The sequence below is a fragment of the Marmota marmota genome, unplaced genomic scaffold (genome assembly GCF_001458135.2).
Source record: "Marmota marmota marmota unplaced genomic scaffold, marMar, whole genome shotgun sequence".
Taxonomy (NCBI): domain Eukaryota; kingdom Metazoa; phylum Chordata; class Mammalia; order Rodentia; family Sciuridae; genus Marmota; species Marmota marmota.
In genome coordinates, this window is record NW_026000205.1 from 4642720 (window position 1) to 4664276 (window position 21557).

Sequence of the window (21557 nt, forward strand, 5' to 3'; positions counted from 1 at the left end):
GGGGTGGGGTGGCATTCTGCCTCAGTGCTAGGGCAGGATTTCCACAGAGGGTGCTGGCTGGAGCACCCAGGAATTGTGCCCAGGAGAAGACATGCAGAAGCTGGGCAGCATGACTGTGAGAAATTTATATGTTCACCATTCATTCATTCATTCATTGATGCAAACATTGTATATCACTCACCTATCATGAGCCAAGGCATTGCTTTGCAAACTTTAATGTACACATGAAGGCTCTGGAGGGCTTGCTGAAGTACACATTCAAAGTCCACAGCTCTGGGGCAGGGCCTGAGAGTCTACGTTTCTAACAAACTGCCAGGGGATGATGCGTAGCCACTGCTGCAGGAATCACCCTTAGGAGCAGCCAAGTACTCAGCATGGATCCAAAAGCTGGGGAAGCAGCAGACAGAAAAGCCAGCCCTGGGGGAACTTTCATTTTGGCAAGGGGAGATGGACACTAGGCTTTGTTTTAACGAAGTTTATAGCATATCAAATAATAACATGTGCTAGGAAGGGGAATCAATCAGGGAAGGGGCATGAGGGAGTGTGTCTGTTGGGTGGAGGGTTGTGGATTTGAATCAAAGAAGGTCTCAGAGTGAATTCTGAGCAAATCCCAAAGGAGGTAAAGGGTGAGCCCTGGAGATAATCTGGAGAGAGCATATTAGGCAGGGGGAAGAGTGAGTAGAAAGGCCTTGAGGATTGAACAAGATAATCCACACAGAGGGCTCAGTAAGTTCAGTGAATGAAACTCCCTCCTCATCTTTATTTATCAGGATGGGCTTTGTGTTGTAGTAGAGAACTTGAGCTCTGGAGTCGGCCCAACTCCCCCCATTGATTCAAAGTTCTACAAAACTGTTAACAAGGGCTTTTCCTTAGCCACTGTGCCTCAGTTACCTAGTCTTTGACATGACACTAAAAATAGTAAAGTAATGAGAATCAAATGAGTTTGTAAAGTGCTGAGAGCAAAGCCTAGCACATGGTGTCTGCTCAGGTATTAACTGCTTTTGTGATTAATACATTTATGTTGATTATGATTGCTCTTTTGGATGTCTTCCCCCATGCCCATGAGCTGTTACTGGTGAGCTCACTGTCACCTATGTGTCCAAGGCATCCAAGCCAGGGCCAGCACATGAGAGGTCCTCAGTGCATGTCAGACAGGTTTTTGCAAATGCTTTTCATGTACACGAGGGATGTAAAAATGTGCATGTTCTCATTGTTGGGGGCATTCCATCAGGTTGTAAATTGTGTGGTTCGGTTCCTTATTCTTTTTTTCTTTCTCTCAAGTAATCTCTTCTGTGAATAGGTTTCCCATTATAATTGTGGATTTGCCAAAGTCTTATTTCTGTGACTGTCATGTGCAGGGATGGTTGTTTTCTGCTTATATATCTGAGGCCCTCATCTTAGGGGCCAAGAAGTTTTGTGTGTACAATGGGTCAGTTTGTTTTATCACCATATTTGTCCCTAATGCTATCTTTTGTTTCTGCCGTTTTCTTGCTCTCCTTCTTTCTTTCCTTCCTTCCTTCCTTCTCTTGGTTCTGTTTTGCTAGATCAGTCTTTTTCCATCTTTTTATTTTTCATCTTTCTGAGTCATGAGGTCTTATGAGTGGGTCTTCATGGAGTAGTCTCTGATGCTGACCTAGTATAGAGCTTTGTGCTGGGCTCAGTGTGTTGGGAGTTAGAAAATCTGGTTCCAGACCCTACCTCCCCCTCTGCACAATCCAGTGAGGAAGATACAGCCATCCTCAGACAGAAGACTCATAGTGCAGGGCTGGGAGGAGGGAACCAAGTCCTCCCTGGGGCAGATGAGTAGTTTCCAGGAAGGGAAGAGTCTCTCTGTATAAAATTACACTTGAGCCAAGATCTGAACGTAAGGGATTGAGCCATGTGTGACCTAGGGGAGTGCATGTGGTCAGCAGGAATAACAAATACGGACAGGGAAGGGAAGAGCTTCGCAGCTTTGAAAAATAAGTAGCATGGAGGCTGGTGTGGGTTCCAGCCTGAGTCAGTATGGGGGGACAACACCCTGGAGGAAAGGATGCTGAACTGAGATCCCACAGACTATAAGGGAAACAGTAGGGCACAGTGACTCTGCAGTCAGATCCCTGGCTTCATATCTCGGCTCCAACTCACACTAGTTCTCTGTGACCTTGGGCTGGTCAGGCATGCTGCCTTGCCTCATTTGCTTCATCCATAGTGAAGAGAATAGCAACACCTACTGAGGATCACACCTGGCCTTCGTATTCTTGAGAATTTGCTTAGAGGTTCTAGCAGGGAGCACAGTTACTCCATACTCATAGTCCTCCTTTATAGGGGAAAGTCATTTTCTTGACCAGTGTGATAGGTCCACAACAGCAGGGACAGTGTGGAAGGAAGGGGACACCTACCTAGGCAGAGAGATTAGCTAAATCAACCCTGGCAATCAATAGGGTGACAGATGTCACAGCCAGATCTCCCTCACATCCAGAGCCTGGGCATTCTAACTACTCTGTATGTCAGGTCAGGCATCCCAGAGTCCACTGCGGGGAGAGGCGGGGATGCGTGGAGTGCCAGAGTGGAGGAGTGGGCAGGGATGAGGCTGGACAAGTGGGGTACCTGGGCTTTTCCCCACGTGCCAGAAGGGAGCCAATGGCATATTCTAAGCCTGGTGGGGCAGGAGCAAGTTTATAGGTTTGTGCCTTAACAAGACCCGTCTGGTTGTGCTTCCTGCTGTCCTTTGGTTATAGGTGGAACAGGCAAGGCTGGGGGTTGGAGGACAGGGGCCTCCTGAGAGCTGTTTTTGAGTTTCTCTTGAATGGCTTGGATTAGGATCTGGACCAGAACTCATGACAAGCCGTGTGTGCAATTTTAAGTTAACATATAATTGATGCTGAAAAAACATTTTCGTGTTTTTTCCTATTGTTTACCTGCAGTGAGTGTGAGTCAGGTTTGGAGCACCTGGTTGGAAAGAATGAATGGACAGGTAGGACCATTATGTCCACCCGGCCTGAGCATTGAATGCCAGGCCTGAAGGCTTCAGCTCAGTGTTGTAGGGACTGTCACAGGGCTCTTCCTGTTTGTTTTTAAAGGTAAAGTGATTCCCTGCCCATTTTCCCAGGCGGGAAATCTCGACTTCCACTGCTTGCAACAAAAGCCTAGCATTCTATCATTTCTCTGCACTTCCTTTCGTCCCAGAGTTTTCAATTCCCAAGGCCACCTGGCCCTTTAAATCTCTGTTGTCAATCAAGGCTCCGGTTCTGAGGGAACGGCAAGTAATAAGCTTCCCTTTGCGTGCTGGAGTGTGGCTTCCACCCGGGTCTAGTTCCTCCGTTTAGCAGGAAGTTGGGAATTTGCTAACACTCCCTTACATGTGGCTGTTTCCATCCCTCCACCCCCTCGCGTCACCTCTCGCCTACTCCTCCCTGTTTCCAAGTCGGGCCCCTTCGCCAAGGCCTTCCTTATATGGGCACGGCCCCGAACGGCGGCCACTCATTGGCTGAGGGCGTCACGCGCGCGTCTGTCAACAAAGGGGCGGAGGGAAATTAGCTGCGCGCGAGGGCGGGAGAGAAGGCGCGAGGGGGCGGGTCCTTTTAGCTCTCCCGCGCATGCGTGTGGGCGCCACTCCTGCTACCTGCGGGAGGCGCTGCGGGTGAGGGCGCCTTGGGGGCGTGTCTAGATTTGGAGGGTCACCTGAGGGGTGTGGGAGATTTCCTTGAGGGGGAGGCTGCGATATCAGAGGGTTCCCTTGTGTTTAAGTGATATTTTCGGGTGGGGAAGTTGCGAAGGTGTTGGAACTATTCCGGGGTTTCCTTGAGCTTAAGGCGCTTTGGGGTTTGGGTTCTTTTGTCATGTGGGAGGTTCGGCTGTGTTCTAGGAGTTTCCTGTGTGTGATGGGGTATTTGGGGAGCTCCTGGAGAGACTTAGAAGCAAGGAGCCCAAGAGTACCCATTCCGATTCCTGAGCCAGAATGCCTGGACTTGTCTGTCCTCACGGCTACCTGTCTGACCCTGGGCAAGGGATTTACTTTCTGTGACTCACCTGGAAACAGGAACTGCTAACACTGCCTGCTTCCTAGGGGCCCGGCCCATCAGCAGTTTTAAAACAGTGCCCAGTGAGCGTGCTGTAGCACGTGTCTGCTATAGTAACATTTGTGAGGATTCTTTTGGCTTTGAGAGATATTTATTTGGTTTGGGATTTGCCTTAAATGTTAGGGAAATTTTGGGTTTTAGTGAGTTCTTTTGCCCGGGAGGGGGGTCCTGTGGAATTAAGGGACTTGTGGGAGGGATGTTTGGGGTGAGTATAGGATGTTAGGAAATTGAAACATCTGTGAGGTTAGGAGGTGGCTGTGTACCTTGGAATCTATGAAAAATTCTTTGAGACCGGGCCCTTCTGTGCTGTAGGTGTGTTTTTACATTTGGGGGTTTAAAATGAATTTGAAAGAATCTGGATATTTGGCAAGAGGAGTATAGAGTTTCTGGAGATAAGGATAGGAACTGATTAGGGGATTATGAGGGGAGGTAAAAATGATTAGGATTGAATTTTATTTTATTTTATTTTTTTAGTTATTGATGCCTGTGTTTGGAGGTCATACAGAACTATGGAGTGAATGAGGAATCTGGAATTGCCTGGTTTTAGAGGGACAGTCTATACTGCCAGAGTTGGCAGACCTTTTCCACAAAGAGCCAGATAATGAATATTTCAGGCTTTGCAGTCTTTGCTGCAGCCCTGCAGCTCTGCTATTGTAGCATGAAAGAAGCCATAATATGCATTTTAGTAAAACTTCATTCACAGAGACAGGCAAAGAGCCCTTGGTCCATAGTTTGGAGACCTCTCTGGTCTGGAGGCATATGGAAGGTTTGAAGTTTGGAGGGTTACTTCCATTTTAGGATGTGATGCCAGGGACTTTGAGAGTGAGGCGTCTGCTGCTTACTGGTAAGAAGAAAGTGCAGTGGAGATTAGTCATATTGGATTCATTACCAAAATTACCTCCACATTGGGTCATGTACATAAAGTTGTTGCAAAATAAAGTAGTCTTTATTGAGAGCACTGAGCTGAGGGGTCCAGAAACCAAGTCTGAGAGGATGATTTTGCTCCAGACCTACTGTCCCTTTAGCTGTGTGACCTTTCCCCACTCTGCGCCTCAGTTTATTTGTGTGCGATTTAAAGAGGGGGCTAGACATAGGTGCTTTTATCCTAGGAGCCTGTGACTGTGTTTCAGGGAAGCACCTGCAGAGCCTTTGCAAGGGTGTGCTCTCTTCTAGGTGAGGATACCCAGCTTTAAGAGATTCTCAAAGAGCCCCATGAACCCCCAAAAGTGAGTTTCTTAAGGGCCTGTCTGGCTCTGACCTCAGATTTTCTTCCCCTCCCAGTCTACCTTGTTCTTCCCTCTGTGGGATCAAGCAACTATAGTTGTGGGCAGGGCTGGGAATTCCTATTTTTTCCATAACTGGCTCCTGGGAGAGCAAAGAGAAAAAGGTGGATCTTTTCTGTTGACTGGCACTTTCACTCAAGTTTAAAGGTCATGTCAACTGGAGGCCTCTGGACTATGAGCAAAGATAGTCTGGCGGAGGTGTAGGATTTGTGGGAGTGGAGCAAGCTGCCAGTTAGGGCCACATTCTGTGTGTTCAAAGAGAAGTCATCCCCTCTTCATTCCTGTTTGCTCACCTGACACATGGGGTGGGAATTTAGGTTTTGTTTTGTTTTCCCCAGTGGTGCTGGGGATGGAACTTAAGGCCTCTAGCACCTGATGGTCTAATTTGATCGGTTTGTTCTGGAGAGGTTGAGATCTGGTGCTTCATGGAGGGAAGACTGTTCCCCCAGTTCCCTAACCTGCTCTTCCCTGTCTCCAGGTGGCATGTGGAGCCTCCCACCACCATCCTGGTCCTGAGATCCGGTGACTCCTTGCCTGTTTGTCATCATCCCCCAGAATGGACCGTGGCGGCCTTTTGCCCTTCCAGCTCTGGTGTCCCCGGCCCTTTGGTACCTACTCCCAGAACCAGCCGCGCCCACCTTCCACATCCCTCAAGTCATCAGCCTGCTCCGAGCCAGGCAGTGGGGCTGAGCCTGACCATGGGCCTGCGCACTCGGAGAATACCCCGCCTGCCTTGGCCGCAGAGGCCCCTGCTGCTCAGCCTGCTCCGCTCCTCTCAGCAGCAGGTGCTGGTGATGAGGGCCGAGTCCTGCTGGACACGTGGTATGTTATCAAGCCTGGGAATACAAAGGAGAAGGTGGCCTTCTTCGTGGCCCACCAGTGTGGTGGAGGCAGCCGGGCCAGCTCCATGAAGGTCAAGGGGCACTGGGGCAGTGACAGCTCCAAGGCCAAGCGGAGGCGGCGCTGTCTGGAATCCACCAAAGCTCCTCCGGACCCAGGGGGCCGGGAGGGACCCCCTGCTGCCGAGGGGGGCCCCACTTCAGCAGGGGAGGATGTGGACTTGCTCTCTGTAGCAGAGATGGTGGCCCTGGTAGAACAAAGGGCCGCCCTGGCCCTGCAGAGCTATCCTCGCCCCACCACCCCAGCGCCTGTGGTCTTTGTGTCAGCTGAGCAAGGTGGACCACCTAAGGGGTTGGGGTCTGAACGGAGGTCTGGCGGTGGTGACTGCAGTCGTGTGGCTGAAGCAGTAGCCCATTTTGAGGCTCAGCGGGACAACCCTCCGACCAAGGGCCTCCGCAAGGAGGAGCGGCCAGGGCCAGGTCCTGGTGAGGTACGCATTGCCTTCCGCATCTCCAATGGCAGGGAGCCCCGCACATCAGACGGCAGCCTACCCAATGGAGGCGGGGGCCGGTCTGGTTGTGCTTTCCCTGGCAGCCCAGGTCCTGGGGCTCGAACCAAGGACAAGATCACCTGTGACTTATACCAGCTCATCAGCCCTTCCAGGGATGCCCTGCCCAGCAACGTGGAGTTCCTGCTGGCTAGGGCAGATGAAGCCAGCGAGGCTGAGACCCCAACCCCTGCCAGGCCTGAGGACACGCCCCCCGCCCCACCCCCTGCCCGGGACTGTGGAGCGTCAGGCTTTCACGTGGATGTGGTGGTGACAGGTGTGGTGGACGAGTGCATCTTCTTTGGTAAGGATGGCACCAAGAATGTAAAAGAAGAGACAGTGTGCCTGACTGTCAGTCCCGAGGAGCCACCCCCACCCGGCCAGCTCTTCTTCCTCCAGTCTCGGGGGCCAGATGGGCCCCCTGAGCCACCCCCAGCTGATGCGCCAACCACGCTGCCAGGCCCAGATGATGCTGAGGGGACAGCAGACACCTCCCTATGCCGCCTTTACCGTCACGTGTCACACGACTTCCTAGAGATCCGCTTCAAGATCCAGAGGCTGCTGGAGCCACGACAGTACATGCTGCTGCTGCCCGAGCACGTGCTGGTCAAGATCTTCAGCTTCCTGCCCACAAGGGCCCTGGCAGCCCTCAAGTGCACCTGCCACCACTTCAAGGGCATCATCGAGGCATTCGGCGTCCGGGCCACAGACTCACGCTGGAGCCGAGACCCGCTGTACCGCGATGACCCTTGCAAGCAGTGCCGCAAGAGATATGAGAAGGGTGACGTGTCACTCTGTCGATGGCACCCCAAGCCCTACCACCACGACCTGCCTTACGGACGATCCTACTGGATGTGTTGTCGCCGAGCTGATCGTGAGACACCAGGCTGTCGCCTGGGCCTGCACGATAACAACTGGGTGCTGCCCTGCAATGGGCTGGGTGGGGGCCGCACTGGCAGGGAGGAGGGGAGGTGAAGCCGGGGGAGGGGGAGGGAGCTCATCATGCCTACCCCTCCCCCATCCCCTGGGAGCCAGGGACCAGGACTGGGCCACCAGCCCACACCCCAGTCCAGGCAGTGTTGATCACCCACCAGAACTGAGACCAGGGTCAGGGTGACCCACAAGAACACTCTGGTTGACCCCTGTTGGTTTTGTACTCCTCAGACCCAGGTCCGTGGACCCTCAAGTAGGGTGTTTTTTTATCAGCATCTCAGTTTCTTCTCCATTCAGCCCCAACACCCTCCCTGCCACTCTCTACACCCCAGGGACTCACCAGCAGGGAGCTGACGGCAGCTAATTTTGGTACCACCTAAGGCTTCCCCATGCTGGCCCGCTTCTGCGCCTTCTCTCAGTTCTTCATCTCTGGAGCTGTTTTCTCCAAGAGGCTACAGCATCCAAGGTTATACCTTTCTAAACTTACCAACTAGGGCTCACCTTCTTTTTTGGAATTGGGGGCCATCAGATCACAAGGTAGATCTGGCAATTTATCATAGCAGCCTGCCATTTCTATGTTTTCCTTATGAAAGAAATAAAAATCAATGTTTTCTCCTTAATCTCAAGCTACCAGTCTGTTCCCTTCCCCTACAGGGGAAGAGAAAAAAAAAAAAAAAAAAAAACCCTGAATTATAGAAACTTTCCTTCTTCCCATTATTTAAGCTATTGCCTTCACTCCTCCCCCAGTAAAGCTGTGAAGCCCTTTGCCTCGCTCTTGACAGCGTGGGGGGCCAGAGGGCAAAGGACTGTGGGTTTGAATTTCTAGATGGTTTTTCCTTCAACTGTGGGTACTTGTTAAGGCATTGGGGTCTCTTCATCCCCAGCCACGTTTCTTTAGAATCTTTTGGTCATTTGGGACCTTGATTTTCAGGCAGTTTGGTCTGGGGTGTTTTTTTTTATTTGTTCTTTTTGGGGGTTTTTGTTTTTTCATAATTGTGGTTCTGGAAGCTTCTAGTGTGTGGCATCTGACCAATTTTGAATTGGTCCTTTCTATAAAATCAATATTTATAAGGCTGGGCCCAGACTGGTCTGTGTGTTATTAAGGGAGGGGAATTAGGAAGAGAAGAGCGTCTCAGGCCTGTGCACAGGAGGATGGAAAAAAATAGAGATGGGTCCCTTAGCCAAGTCCTGAGCCTGCGATTATTTTCAGCTCATCTCATCTGTGTCAGTGTGAATTTGAAAATCTCAAAATAGTAGTTGCTTGAACAAAACCATTTTTCTTTCTTTAAAAATCCATGTTGAGCAAAAATGGTGGTCCTCGAGTCATCAGGAAGCCAGGCCCCTTAGCTCGGTATTCCATCATTCCTTGTCTCTGCACTTAGCCTTGTGGCCTAAGGGACTGCTAGCAGAACTCCTGCCTGACTGTGTTGCAGTGGGGGTACCCCTTCCTCTCATGAGTCCTGCACTGCACCTCTGCATCTCAGTGCTCAGCATGTGGCCACATGGAAGGGCTGCGAAGGAGACTGGGAGTGCAGTCTTGTAGCTGGGTGCAGTATGCCCAAACAAAAACCTGTTTATCTAAGATCCCAGTAATTAAAGTTTTAAAGTAGTCAGTTATTTTACTAAATAAAAGTAGAATTAAGACATCTTTTTTTTTTAATTTATGTTAGTTGTTGATAGACCTTTATTTTATTTACTTATATGTGGTGCTGAGAATCGAACCCAGTGCCTCACACATGCCAGGCAAGTGTGCTGCTGCTCAGCCCCAGCCCCAGCCCAAGACATCTTTTTAATTAAGTATAAAAGAGAAAAATGAATACTGAGCAGGAAGTAGCAGTTGCTGACGTTCTTATCAGGGAATCATTATCCAGAGAGACTAGGGAATATCATAGTAGTAACTCAATGCTTAGATTTTAGAACCAAAGAGACCTGAGTTTGAATCTTAGGTTTGATTTTGTGGGGCTTCGGTTTCTCCTCAAGTGTGAGTTTGGCTCCTTCTGCTGAAAACAACTGAAATAACAAATTTCCTAAAGAGCTCAGATGGTCAGTAAAATACCGTAGGACCCACAAGACAAAAAGGGAAAAGCATGTGGGCCCTGAAGCCACTTTGGCCCTTAGGGCATTTGCTGAAGTGGATAAACTTGGGTTTCCTATGTGACATCCTTACTGGGACAAACAGGCTGAAGTCCTGCCCAGTGTAATAAGAGCCAAAGGAGTGGGGATCCCAGAGCACTACACACTCAGGTTAGCATGATCCAGAAGACCCTGGAGATGTTTGGAAAGCAGGGGGAGCACAAGACCAAAGGAAAGGAAAATCTGACCCTGAGAATTAGGGTCATAGACTGCACAGGTTTGCAGCCAGGTTCACATCACCTGTATGATCCAGGGTACATTTGCTGAGAGGTTGGGCAGAAACAGTGGAAGGAACTGTCATCTAGAATTCCACAAATAATCCTTTCAGACAATGAATAGTAAACAACCACACATGGAAATAAAGCAATAAAAGCAGGAACCAGCAGAAACAACCCTCTGGCAGGTCCACAGAGTTTTCAGATGGAACTCAGTCACATATTAAGTAAAATATCATAAAATTTTTTTGTTAAAAAAATTTAAGAGCTTGGAAATATCAGCAGGGAACCTCAAACTAAAACTCTCCTAGCAGATTGGGGAAGGGGGCAGGTAGCCCACAGACAGAACTTGCAGAAATGAAAACTATAGTAACCATATATATTGAATTAAACCTAATGAGAGAAATGCAACACAGAAACACAAACACAAAACAAACCTGAGAAAATAGGAAAGAAAGGTTATGGAGGACAGTGAGAAGGTCTAACACACATTCCAGAATCAGAAGAGAGATGGTGCAAAGATAATATTTAAAGATGTGATGGTTGAGAATTGCATACTAATGAGACACCAATAAACCCAGTGAATCATAAGCAGGGAAAATTTTTAAAAATGCAGTGATGGCACCCAGCTGTGTGATCTTGGGCAGTTGGTTCCTCTGAAGCTGTTTCTTAATCTGGAAAATAAGAATACGGGTTGAGCGTTCCTTATCCAGAATTCATGGCATCACACGTGTTTTTTAAGATTTAGGATTTGGGAGTGGGGAGTGCTTGGTATTTTTATATATACATATCTCAAGTTAAAAACAAAATTCGGGGCTGGGGATGTAGTTTGGTGGTGGAACACTTGCGTAGCATGTAGGAGACCCTGATTCCATCCTTTGCGCCTCAAACAAACAAAAAGCCCACAAAACTTATTTGCTTTATTTATACCTTACACACAGAATCTGAAGGTGATTTTATACATTTTTAGTTCACCAGCATTTTAACTGCAACCTGTCACTTGATGTCAGGGGTGGAATTTTCCACATGTGGTGTTAGTAATCAAAAAGTTTTGAACTTCAGAGCATTTCAGATTTTTGGATTAGGGATGCTCAGCCTGTCCCAACAATTCCTCAGGAAACTGGTAAGTGCTCAAAACTTGTACACCTATGGTTCCTTCATAGAGTGAAGCTGAGGGAGCCCAAGTGTGAGTGTGCGTGGGAGCTGCAGGGCTTACTGGCCTAGAAACCTGGGGAAACACAAGCTTGCCAAGCATCAGCAGCCTGATCTGTAAAATGGGTCTCATAGTCCTTACCCTGGATTCAAGCCAAAAATGTTCATAGAGCCATTTAAAAGCCACATGCTACTTTTTTCCAGCAAACTAGTCATCTAGCACATCCAGCACAGGTGACATGGAGAAGGGAGGACACAGGAGTTTCAAGGATACAGGGGTCCTTGGAATCACAGCTGCATGTGAAACAGGTCTCTCCAAACAACTGGTTCACAATTCTCTGAGGCACCTCACCTGCAAAATGAGGACTGAAATTGTACCTACTTCAGGGTTTGGGGGCAGACTAAATGAGCTGATGTAAGTAAATTGCTTGTGCCCAGCACATAGTAGGTACCCAATAAATGTCAGTGACTAGAAGAATCTAAGTTGAGGACCTTCTGGTTTCCTCCCTAATTTGATATCTTGAGTTTCAGCCCTGGTGTTCCCTGGAGTCTTCTGCATCACTGAGTTGACTTGGAAGGCCCAAGTTCACCTTCCTCATTTAATAACCTTCCATCTTTTTTTTTTTTTTTTTGGTACCAGGGATTGAGCCCAGGGGCACTTAACCAAAGATCTACATTCCCAGCCTTTTTTATTTTTTAGTTTGAGACAGGGCCTTGCTAAGTTGCTGAGGCTGCCTTTGAACGTTTGATCAGCCTCCTGAGCCGCTGGGATTATAGGTGTCTGGCATAACCTTCCATCTTGTCTTCTGGGGATGGAGCCCAGGGCCTCACACGCTAGACAAGTGCTCTGCCAGCGAGCTGCACCCCCATGTGGCTCCCTGCATCTAGGGCTTTTTTTTTTAATATTTATTTTTTAGTTGTAGTTGGACACATATCTTTATTTTATTTATTTTTATGTGATGCTAAAGATCAAACCCAGGGCCTCGCACATGCTAGGCAAGCGCTCTCCTGCTGAGCCACAATTCCAGCCCTTGCATCTAGAGTTTTCTTTTGAGTAGGTTTCCTAAGTTGCTATGCATGCACCAAGCAGCATCCTTAAAGACAGGGTGCCCCAAACTCTGCTGAGAGACTCCCTTAGGTTGTTAGAATCCCACCCCCTCCCTTGAGTCTGGCTCAGTAGGTCTGGGGTGGGGCTTGCAAGTCTGCCTTTTTAACAAGTTGCATAGCTGAACATGAAGATTAGGTAGGGCTGGAGATTCTTCCTCACTGCCCTCAGTAATACCCACCATCCTACATGCTCGTGGGTGACAATGGGTTGGTATAACTAGTGGAGCAATTCTAGGTGTGTCTGATCCATTCCTGCCGTAAGTCCTCTCAAACATTCCAATCCCTGCGTTTCCCAAAATATCTTATGAAGTACCTAGTTCTGTGCGGTGCTTCCTAATTATGGGGCTCCAAGATGAGATACTTTGGGAACCACTGCATTCTCTGTCCTACTGTGGAGAATTCAAGTTGTGCAGTGAGGAAACGCATACAATGTCCACCCCACTAGCTTGATCTCTGATCCATTTAAAACTCTGGTTTGTTGCCCATTGGGTCAGGCAGATCTGGAGCGCTGAGGTCTTGGCTTCCATCTCTGTTCTGTCTGAGCCCAGCCTCTGTGGGCCTCCCTGGGGAGATAGAGCAGGAGCAAGACTGCCATTCCAGAGAATGGAATGACACACAAACGCAAGCCACAGAGACTTCGTTTGGTTGGGTGCTGCTGTTCCAGATGCCAGTCCATGGTTTACTGACTAAAGAACAGCGTTTGGTCCCTGCAGACCTTCCAGACCAAGTGTTTGCCTCAGGGCAGGGCCCAAGCTCTTGTTCCTTTGACTCTCGAGAACCCCCACAGTGGTCCCTTCCATATCCTCGAAGCGTGGGTAGCTTTAGACAAAGGAAAATGGACTTTCCAATTGTAGCACAGATAGGAGCCGAAGGTGTCAGAAGGGACAAACTAGCATGCTGGAGGTTGACCCAGCTGAGCTCCGCTGGCACTGGGTGCCTTGGCATATGCCGTGATGGGCACTTCTTCCTTAGAGTAAGGTCCTCCTCAAGCACTGACCCAGCAGGCTAGAGCCCCAGGTACTCGGCCAGGAACACAGCGAGGATGCGGCTCAGGTTGTAGACCGTGGGTGGGTGGAGATTGGCCTCGGAGTCAGAAGGTGTGTGCCAGACGGTGGGGAAGGGCGTGGAGATGAGATGGAGCACAGGGACCCCTGAAGGTGAAAGAGGAGACTTGGTCAGGCCTGTTTTGGCCCACAGCTGATCCAGAGACCAGGCCCAGGCTCTGAATAAAGTTTAAATGTGTGAGGATACATGCTAGTTTTTTTTTAAATCTGTATACCTTTTGTTTTCATTACAAATTAGAGAAACAATGGATTATGGAGAAAATAGAAGATGAGAAAGATGTCCTTGATTCTCCTTACCAGATATACGTTTTCTCTTTAATAATAACATTTATATTGTACTTGCTGGATTCCAGGCCCTAGCCTAATATCTATCTATCTCTCTCTCTCTCTGTCTCACACACACACACACACACACACACACACCATACACACACACACACACACATTTTACCCTTACAGTAAATCCTTTAAGGTAGATAGTTACTGTCACTACCTTCATATTATTTTTAATTTTTTTGAGACCGAAACTTGCTATATAGCCTCAGGCTGATCTCAAATTCACAGGCTCCCAAGTAGCTGGGACTATAAAGTGTACATCACCATGCCCAGCTTTTAACTTCATTTTTATTAATGTGGAGACTGAGGCAGAAGGAATCAGGGAAATGACTGATTGCCTAAGTTCCCATATCTAGTAAACAGCCAGAATTTGAACCACTCCACCAGGATTGGGTCTGTGCTGCTAACACCTGTACTTATATTGGTTCCTGTCCTCAGAGTGCTTGGCCATGTTTGCTCAGATGGAGCAGGTGGATTCTGCCCATCACTCCATCTCTTACATCTAGTTCAGCACCTACCTAGGGAAGCCCTCAGCATTCACTGAATAAACCAATAAAGAAGCCATTGTTATAAAGGGTGTAGCTCTGTCTGCGGAGGAGCACTTGCCTGGCATGTGCAAGGCCCTGGGTTCATCCCCAGCACCACAAAAAAATAAATACAATAAAACAAAGAAGGCATGGTAAGGATGCCTATTTGTTGACTAAGTAAATTATAGAGTAAAAATGTTAAAACCAGTTTTTAGCATTTACTATACGCCAAGCACTGTGTAAGTAGGCATTTATATACCTGGTCTCATCTAATCATGAGCTCTTGTGAATATTTGTGTGTGTCTGTCAGTCTGTCTGTCTCTTCGTTTTTCAGAAGAAGTTGACTTAGGCTAAGTAATTATCTTTAGTTCAACCAGTGGTAAGTTGCAGATCCTAGAACCTAGATCTGACTATTCTAATATCTATGTTCTTAACTCCTATACCAGATGTGTTCAACCCTGACTGGGCATTAAATTATGTGGGAGCTTTGTAAAGATCATGTAGAGACCAAGATTGTGAGTACATTTTTCCCCCCGTGGTACTGATTGAACCCAGGGCCTTGGGCATGCAAGGCAAGCACTCTACCAACTGAGCTATATCCCCAGCCCTCAAGAGCACAAGATTGTGAATCAGTAGGGCTGAAATGTGATTGGGCAGTTTTTTAACTCCTTTGGCGATTCTGCTGGGCCACCAAGGACTTGAAAGACTTTAAAAGGAAGAATAAATTTTGCAATCACTGTGGCACAAATAATTAACATTTCTTATGTGCTGTGCGCTGGTCCAGATAAGGCCTTTACATTAGCACAATGCTCTCAACAACTTCTGAGCTATCCTCATTTTACAGATGAGGAAACTGAGGCACCAAGAAGTTAAGCAATATGCCACCAGCCCCCACCTGAGAAGGGGCCATTGCCAGGGCTGAGTTGTGGCTTCCTTGAACCCCCATCTCCATTATTCCCTGCTTAGGGCAAGTACCTCTGTGGAGGAAGGGGAGGTGGTCATCTTCCACAGAGCCAGGAGGCTCCCCGGGCTGGAAGTACATCACCTCCTGGGGATGAGACTGTAGCAGGTTCAGACGGTGCAGACGCTTTTCTGGAAGTGGTGGGGATTAAAGGCAGGGGTTAGTCCTTGCCAGTCAGAGAAACCCCAGTTCACAAATTTGAGAGGATCAGTTTCCCAGAGACAGAACACTAGTCGTCCCAACATGAATGAATGTTTTTCCTTACTGTGGGCTCCCCATGCTCCTCATCTCACCTAACCCTGAGTCTAGGAGTAGACACCCCTCTTATTGTCATGATCATGCCCTTTTCACAGACAGGAAATTGAAGCTCAGAGAGGTGAAGCTCATGCCCAAGTTCACAGACTCAGACTATGAGACCAGCTGTCTCTCCCTGGAGCCCGTTTTTCCCCTCTACACTTGACCTCTGTGGGATCAGCTTGTTTCATCCCTGGTCCTCAGAGACCAGGGAGGTGGAAGGAGCCCTGGGTGAGCCCTTAGACAACAGGTGCCTGGCCCACCAGCTCAGCTCTCCGTCCTGCATCCCAGCTGCACCTGCCTCTGCCGTGTTCACTCTTACCGATGCTCCTCAGCCGGTGGAACCAGCGGAGAGTGCGGGGGAAATGACTGTAGAAGGTTGGGTTGGGTGCTCCCAGAAGATCAAGAAGCACAAAGAGCTCCTAGGGAGAGAGTCCAGGGTGGGATGGGGCCAAGCAGGATCCTGCCAGCCCCACTCCACCTTCTCCCTCCCTTTGCTAGAACCCAATGGGCCCTGGTCTTACAATAGCCTGGATCCTCGTGGGGCCAGGACTGTGGGGTATGGACTCCATGAGCTGGGCTAGGTGCCGGGAGCCATAAAGAGAGTCCTTGGGTCCCCACTCCTTCAGCGCCTCTTCACCATCCAAGAAGAGCAGCTGTAGTGTCACCGGGGCTGCCTGTGGGAGCAAGTACCCAAAGCCAGCTCACTGCCAACTCTCAGCATCAGTCCACCCACATGCCCTTCCACCTGCACAGTTGGGTAGGACCAAGCCAGAGTGCCTGGGTTCAAATTCACACCCTGCTGCTCATGGATGAGCAAATATGGGTAATTAATAACTTCCTGAGGCCTTAGCTTCCTCATCTGTAAATGGGGTTAATTATAGTTGTATTCATAAGGTAGGATTCGGACAGAACAGTGCCTGGCATATGATAACTAAACACAGGTTAGCTCTGGTTGTTATTCATCAGAATCAGTTTAGTGGGAGAGACCCACAGGTGAATTTATAAACAGTGAAATGCAGTCAAGACAGATGCTTCCAGGAACTGGTGTTCTGAAAGAGCACAGCAGAGGGATGTGCTGGCCTAGCTGGGGGATGACCTGGCCTAGAGAAGGCCTGGGGTCTGCTGGGAAGGATGTTCTCACTGAGGTGAGGGGTTAGGAGCTGGCTGCCAGGTGTGGAGCAGAGGGAAGAGTATTTCCAGGCTAGGGAACAACATGGACTAAGCCTGGGGCCATGGAATGGGTCAGAGCAGTTTGAGAGGAGACCAGAGGGGTGAGCAAGGTCCAAGAGAGTTTGGGCTTTGTTATAAGGTCATTCGGGAGCTGGAAAGGGGTTTGAGCAGGAGACAAGCATGTTTTCATTTACTTATTCATTCATTCAATCATTCATTCATTCCACAAACTTCTATTGATGCCCTAGTTTATGTCAGGCAATATTCTGATCCAAGAGATACAGCAAGAAACAAAAGTAGCCAAGTCCCTGCCTTCCTAGAGTTTATTCTAGTTGGGAGATAGGCAATCAAAACAGAAAACACCACAAAGGGCAGGGGGAGGGAAGAATCAAAGTTCATTGGATTAGACAAAAAGGAATGAATGGAAGGGAGGAGGGATGGAAATAGGAAAGACAGTAGAATGAATTGGACATTACTTTCCTATGTTCATATATGATTTATATGACCAGTATAACTCCACATCATGTTCAACCACAAAAATAGGATCCTAATTAGAATAAGTTATACTCCATGCATATGTCAAAATACATTCTACTGTTTTGTATATCTATAAAGAATAAATTTAAAAATAGTTAACAAAATACTATAAAGCATGAGATGATGACAGAGAGTTACTTTAGGGTGGTTGGGAAAGCCTCTTAGAAGAAATGTGATTGGAGTGGATACCTGAATGGAAGGGAGGAAGGAGATGCCATTGGAGTGGATACCTGAATGGAAGGGAGGAAGGAGGAAAGGGTGATCTGAAAAAAGCACATTCTATACAAAACAAACAGCAAGTGCAAATGTCCGGAGGTAGGAGAGGACCCTGTGGGTGTGAGGGACCTGAAGGAGGTAGGTGTGGCTAGAGCAAAGTGAGGGGTGCAGGGTATGAGATGAGACTAGAGGGCTGACAGGCACACTCAGCCAGTAAGAATTCTGGTTTATGCCTGGAATAAACCAGAGTTTTAAACCAGAAACCTTATTGGAGCCATGGGAAAGTTTGGGCAGAAGTGGGACAGGATCTGACATTCAAGGCACGTGGCTCAGTGCATGGAGTGTAGGTTGGGCAAATGACCAAGGCAAGAGTTGGTGGGGGTTTGGACCAAGGTAGGAGAGGCCCGCCCACCCCTCCTCCCACTCCTCCTTCCACCCCTGTTCCTCACCTGCTCCTTGGCCCTGCTCAATAACAGATCAAGGGCCTGGGCCAGCTCCAGTAGCAGGGCACAGGGCACAGCCGAATCCGTGGCCCCTACAAAGGGGCCTGACCCAGGAGGGAAGAGCTTCGAGTCATAATGGCAGGCAAGGGTGAGGTGATGGGCAGCCCCTGGGTCCAGCGTGGCCACTATGTTGCCAAAGTCCAGTGGCCCCAGGGGCGTCAACGCTGTAAAGGGATCCAGTTCTACATGCCAGCCTGCTGTCAGGGTCCGCAGCGTGGCCTCCAGGAACTAGTAGCAAGAAAGAGATGGGAGGGTGGACAGGGACTGGGGAGGAGGTGGGGAGAAGAGCCATGTGACCTGAGCCCTGCAGAATGGTCAGGCTGACTCAGAAGTCCTATTTTGGTTTAAATCATTCCTTTGCCACACTTCTACTGAGTACCAACTGAGTGCCACATATTGGGGTGACCCTACCTCTCTCTCAATGTCAACAAGACTAATCACAGCTTTTTTTTTTTTTTNGCGGCGCTTGGGCAATGAGGGTGGCTCCGTGAGGCCACGTTCCCCGAGCCGTAACCGGGGTCGACCGCGGCCACCGGAAGGCATGGCAGCTTTGCCCTGAAACCGGTCGGGGACCGCGGATTGAGTTTAGGCCCAGCCAAGTTCCGCCCCATGGAATCACAAACCCAATGAGCAACAAGAGCGGCTAGACCATCCCACCCGAGCGGGCAGTGAAACCAATGGAAATTCGTGTGCTGAAGACACGCCTCCCTGACTCCCTGGGGGATTGGGGTTGGTTCCCCTGAGGGTTGCACAGCCCTAAAGGGAGCACGAAAGGAATAGGGACCGCCTCCGCGGAGGAGGAAAAGCCAATGAGCAGCGTTTGATCATGGAAAACACCGGGCCACACAGGTCCACGCCCCTCCCGGATGTAGGCTTGGGATTGGTTGCGCAGGGTCGGAAAGATCAATAGATACGTCGAGGAACGGTCCTGAAGAAGAAGGAGCTGTGACTATCCCTGAAGCGAGGAGAGGATTGGCTTCGCGGGGCCGCGCCCCCGAAGACAAGGCGGGAGGGCATTTGGAAATGGCGTGTCGTTTCCCTCCTTCGATCTATACTATTCTACAACGAAATTATTTGAGTCCGGACCCCGTTTCTCCTCTCCATTGTCGTGAGCATCTGTCTCGTATGGTCCTGAGTGGCCTCGAGCCACTACTGGAGGCTTTTACCCGATCCCTGCGCAGCGGGCGGGGATCGCTATGGCAACAGACCACGCCCCCTGCCCAATGGTTGGTTTGCGCAGGCGCCCACGGAAGTGGGCCACAGGAAGCGGAAGTCCCGCCTCTCCTCTCTCCTCTCCAGAGGCCGAAGCAACGCGGAGGAGACGGTAGCGACTTGAGGACGCAGCTGCCACCATGTGAGGCTGGGCTGGGATTAGGCGGCTGGTGCCAGGTTGAGGGTGTAAATTTGGCCGATTTACGGTGGAAGGGGTTGAGCAGAGCCTGGGCGGAGGGAAAGGTCTTAGCGGATGAACTGGCGTACTTTTCTCCTGAAGAGTTTGAGAACCGGCGTGGGGTCTTTGGCGGATCTTGCGTTCGGGAAAAGGGACTGCTTTATTACATAACGGACTAGAGCTTTCCTAGTTAGTCTTGTTCAAGTGAATTTTAAGGGGAAGCTATGTAGATTAAAGAACCTCGGGGAGGGAAGTGCGGACTATTAGGAGTAACGATTCGCGACAAGGGACATAGCCACATCATTTAAGCTGCAGATGGGTGGCTTTTACAGTAACAACTCACTGAAGTGATTTTGCTTATTTATTCAGCAGATATTACCTTGAATGCTCATGTGTCGGGCACTGTTTTGGGATACATCAGTGAATAAAAGGTCCTCACCCCCAAGAAAAAGTTCCCACAAAGGTTTATTAGGAGACGGGAGTAGGCAGGCCAGAGTTAGAGTAATAAACGAGTTTAGGGTATGTTAGGTGATCAGAGCTGCGAATAAAGAAATAATCAAGTAGGGTAAAGACAATGAGGAATGCCAGTACCTTAATAATTATCACAGAAGGAACATTTGAACAAAGACCTGAAGAAAATGAGATAGTGAATTACATAGTTATTGGGGGGTTCCAGGCAGAGGGAAAAACAAATGTACAGACCTTGAAGTGAAAGTTTGCCTCCTGTATTCAAAGACCACCCAGGAGGCCAGTGTGGCAGAAATAGAGTGAGAGGGGGCAGATGTAGGGTATTGGAAAAAGTAGGTTTTCCTTTTATCACAAGATGGGACATGGAGGTTTAGGCCTTGGAAAGAAATGGTCAGATTGTGGATGTAGATTTGATGTAGGAGGTGATGAATTAAGTAGACATCAGAGTTCTTGCCCCGAGAACTGGAAAGATGGAGTTACCAACAGAGATGGGGAGTACTGAGGATAGACTAGGAGTAGGTTGAGGAAGTCGGATGGTCGGGAACTAAGCCTGGGACAGGCGAAGTTAGAACGTCTGTCGGGCATCCAGGTGGTGATGCCAAAACAGATGAGAATGGGTGTTGTAGGGCAAGGCATTGATCACTCATGTTCCCAGCCTAAGCCCTTCTCACCTCTGGGTTCTATACTTGCTTATTCAGGAGCCTCCTCAACAAGCCCAAGAGTGAGATGACCCCAGAGGAGCTGCAGAAGCGGGAGGAGGAGGAATTTAACACAGGTCCACTCTCTGTGCTCACACAGTCAGTCAAGAACAACACCCAAGTGCTCATCAACTGCCGCAACAACAAGAAACTCTTGGGCCGTGTGAAGGCCTTTGACAGGTAAGCAAAGGGTGTAGATGTAGAAAAGCTGCCTCAGCTCTGGTCTAAAGAGCCTGAATAAAAGACTTCTCGGAAGCCATAGAACAGCAGAGGGGAGGGGGCATCTTAACATCACAAGGTATGGCTGTCTCTCCTTGCCCTCCAGCTACACAGTGCAGTAGTAATGGACATGGACCTAGGAGCCAGGCTGCCTGGGTTCATGTTCCAGCTCTACCTCATAGCAGTCAGGAGCCCTTTTATAAGTGACTTTCTTATAGGTACAATAATGGTAATTGTGGGCTGTAGAGATTCGGTGACTTAATACATGTAAAGTGTCTAGTACAGCATTTGGCACACAGTGCTCTTAATCAGTTCGCAGTTATTACATAATTAGAGCATCCACCCCCATTGGGTACTGTTTTAGGCTCTGGAGACACAACATGACTAACACAAACATGGTTCCTGTATTCAGGGAGTTTATGCTCTCAGTAAGGAAACCAATGGAGTGCACATAAATGTGTGTCATACGTGACGATGGGTTTTCTGAAGAAAAATGAAACAAGAGTGTAGACTGTGGGGAAAGGATCACTTCATCCCACTGTGCCTTGCATTCCTGCTCTAGAGGCTAGGGATAACAATGTTTATATAATAGTGGTTTATATGATATTATTTTTCTTATGAAGGTGAGTCTCCGCTTTTCTCCACCTCCATTAGCCTTCCAGCCCTCGGCCACCCTTTCCTGCCATGTTTGACTCCCATGCACTCACATGTAGGTGTTCAGGGGTTCCTTTGTGGAGTTAAGAGGTGTCTGTGTGTTATAGCAATGGGATTTTTGTTGTTGTGGGCTTTTTTTTAATGGGCATGTGCCACTGTGTCCAACTTTCCCTGCCAATTTCACCTCACAGTACCTCTCATACAAAGCTCCCTCACCCTCCTCGTCTTTTTTTTTTTTTTTTTTTT

The 21557-nt window shown here is 48.8% G+C and overlaps 3 protein-coding genes across 8 annotated transcripts in view; 2 read left to right on the plus strand and 1 right to left on the minus strand.

The window, feature by feature from the left end:
• The window catches only part of Fbxo46 (F-box protein 46), a 14437-nt gene extending 5696 nt beyond the window's left edge, over window positions 1-8741 (plus strand). For 2 of the 5 annotated variants that reach the window (XM_015496694.2, XM_048790688.1), the window contains exon 2: window positions 5823-8741. In XM_015496694.2, coding sequence (XP_015352180.1) covers window positions 5901-7706 — 1806 coding nt within the window. In that variant the 5' untranslated portion in view covers window positions 5823-5900 and the 3' untranslated portion in view covers window positions 7707-8741. Of the gene's footprint in view, window positions 1-3558; window positions 3623-4348; window positions 4374-5234; window positions 5288-5822 lie in introns of those variants that run through there. The other 3 variants (XM_048790687.1, XM_015496696.2, XM_048790689.1) reach the window with 3 other exon arrangements.
• A 2171-nt stretch (window positions 8742-10912) lies between these two features.
• Window positions 10913-18540, minus strand: Qpctl (glutaminyl-peptide cyclotransferase like). Its single transcript, XM_015497005.2, has 6 exons — window positions 18294-18540; window positions 17829-18110; window positions 15978-16130; window positions 15776-15875; window positions 15174-15290; window positions 10913-13422 (listed from the first exon to the last, which is right to left on the minus strand). The coding sequence occupies exons 1-6, from the start codon at window positions 18423-18425 to the stop codon at window positions 13277-13279; spliced, it is 930 nt and encodes a 309-aa protein (XP_015352491.1). The 5' UTR covers window positions 18426-18540; the 3' UTR covers window positions 10913-13276.
• Window positions 18541-18971: 431 nt separating this feature from the next.
• The window catches only part of Snrpd2 (small nuclear ribonucleoprotein D2 polypeptide), a 4363-nt gene continuing 1777 nt past the window's right edge, over window positions 18972-21557 (plus strand). The window contains exons 1-2 of one of the 2 annotated variants that reach the window (XM_048790690.1): window positions 18972-18990; window positions 20439-20618. In XM_048790690.1, the coding sequence (XP_048646647.1) occupies window positions 20467-20618 (152 nt within the window). In that variant the 5' untranslated portion in view covers window positions 18972-18990; window positions 20439-20466. Of the gene's footprint in view, window positions 18991-19081; window positions 19237-20438; window positions 20619-21557 lie in introns of those variants that run through there. The other variant, XM_015496697.2, reaches the window with a different exon arrangement.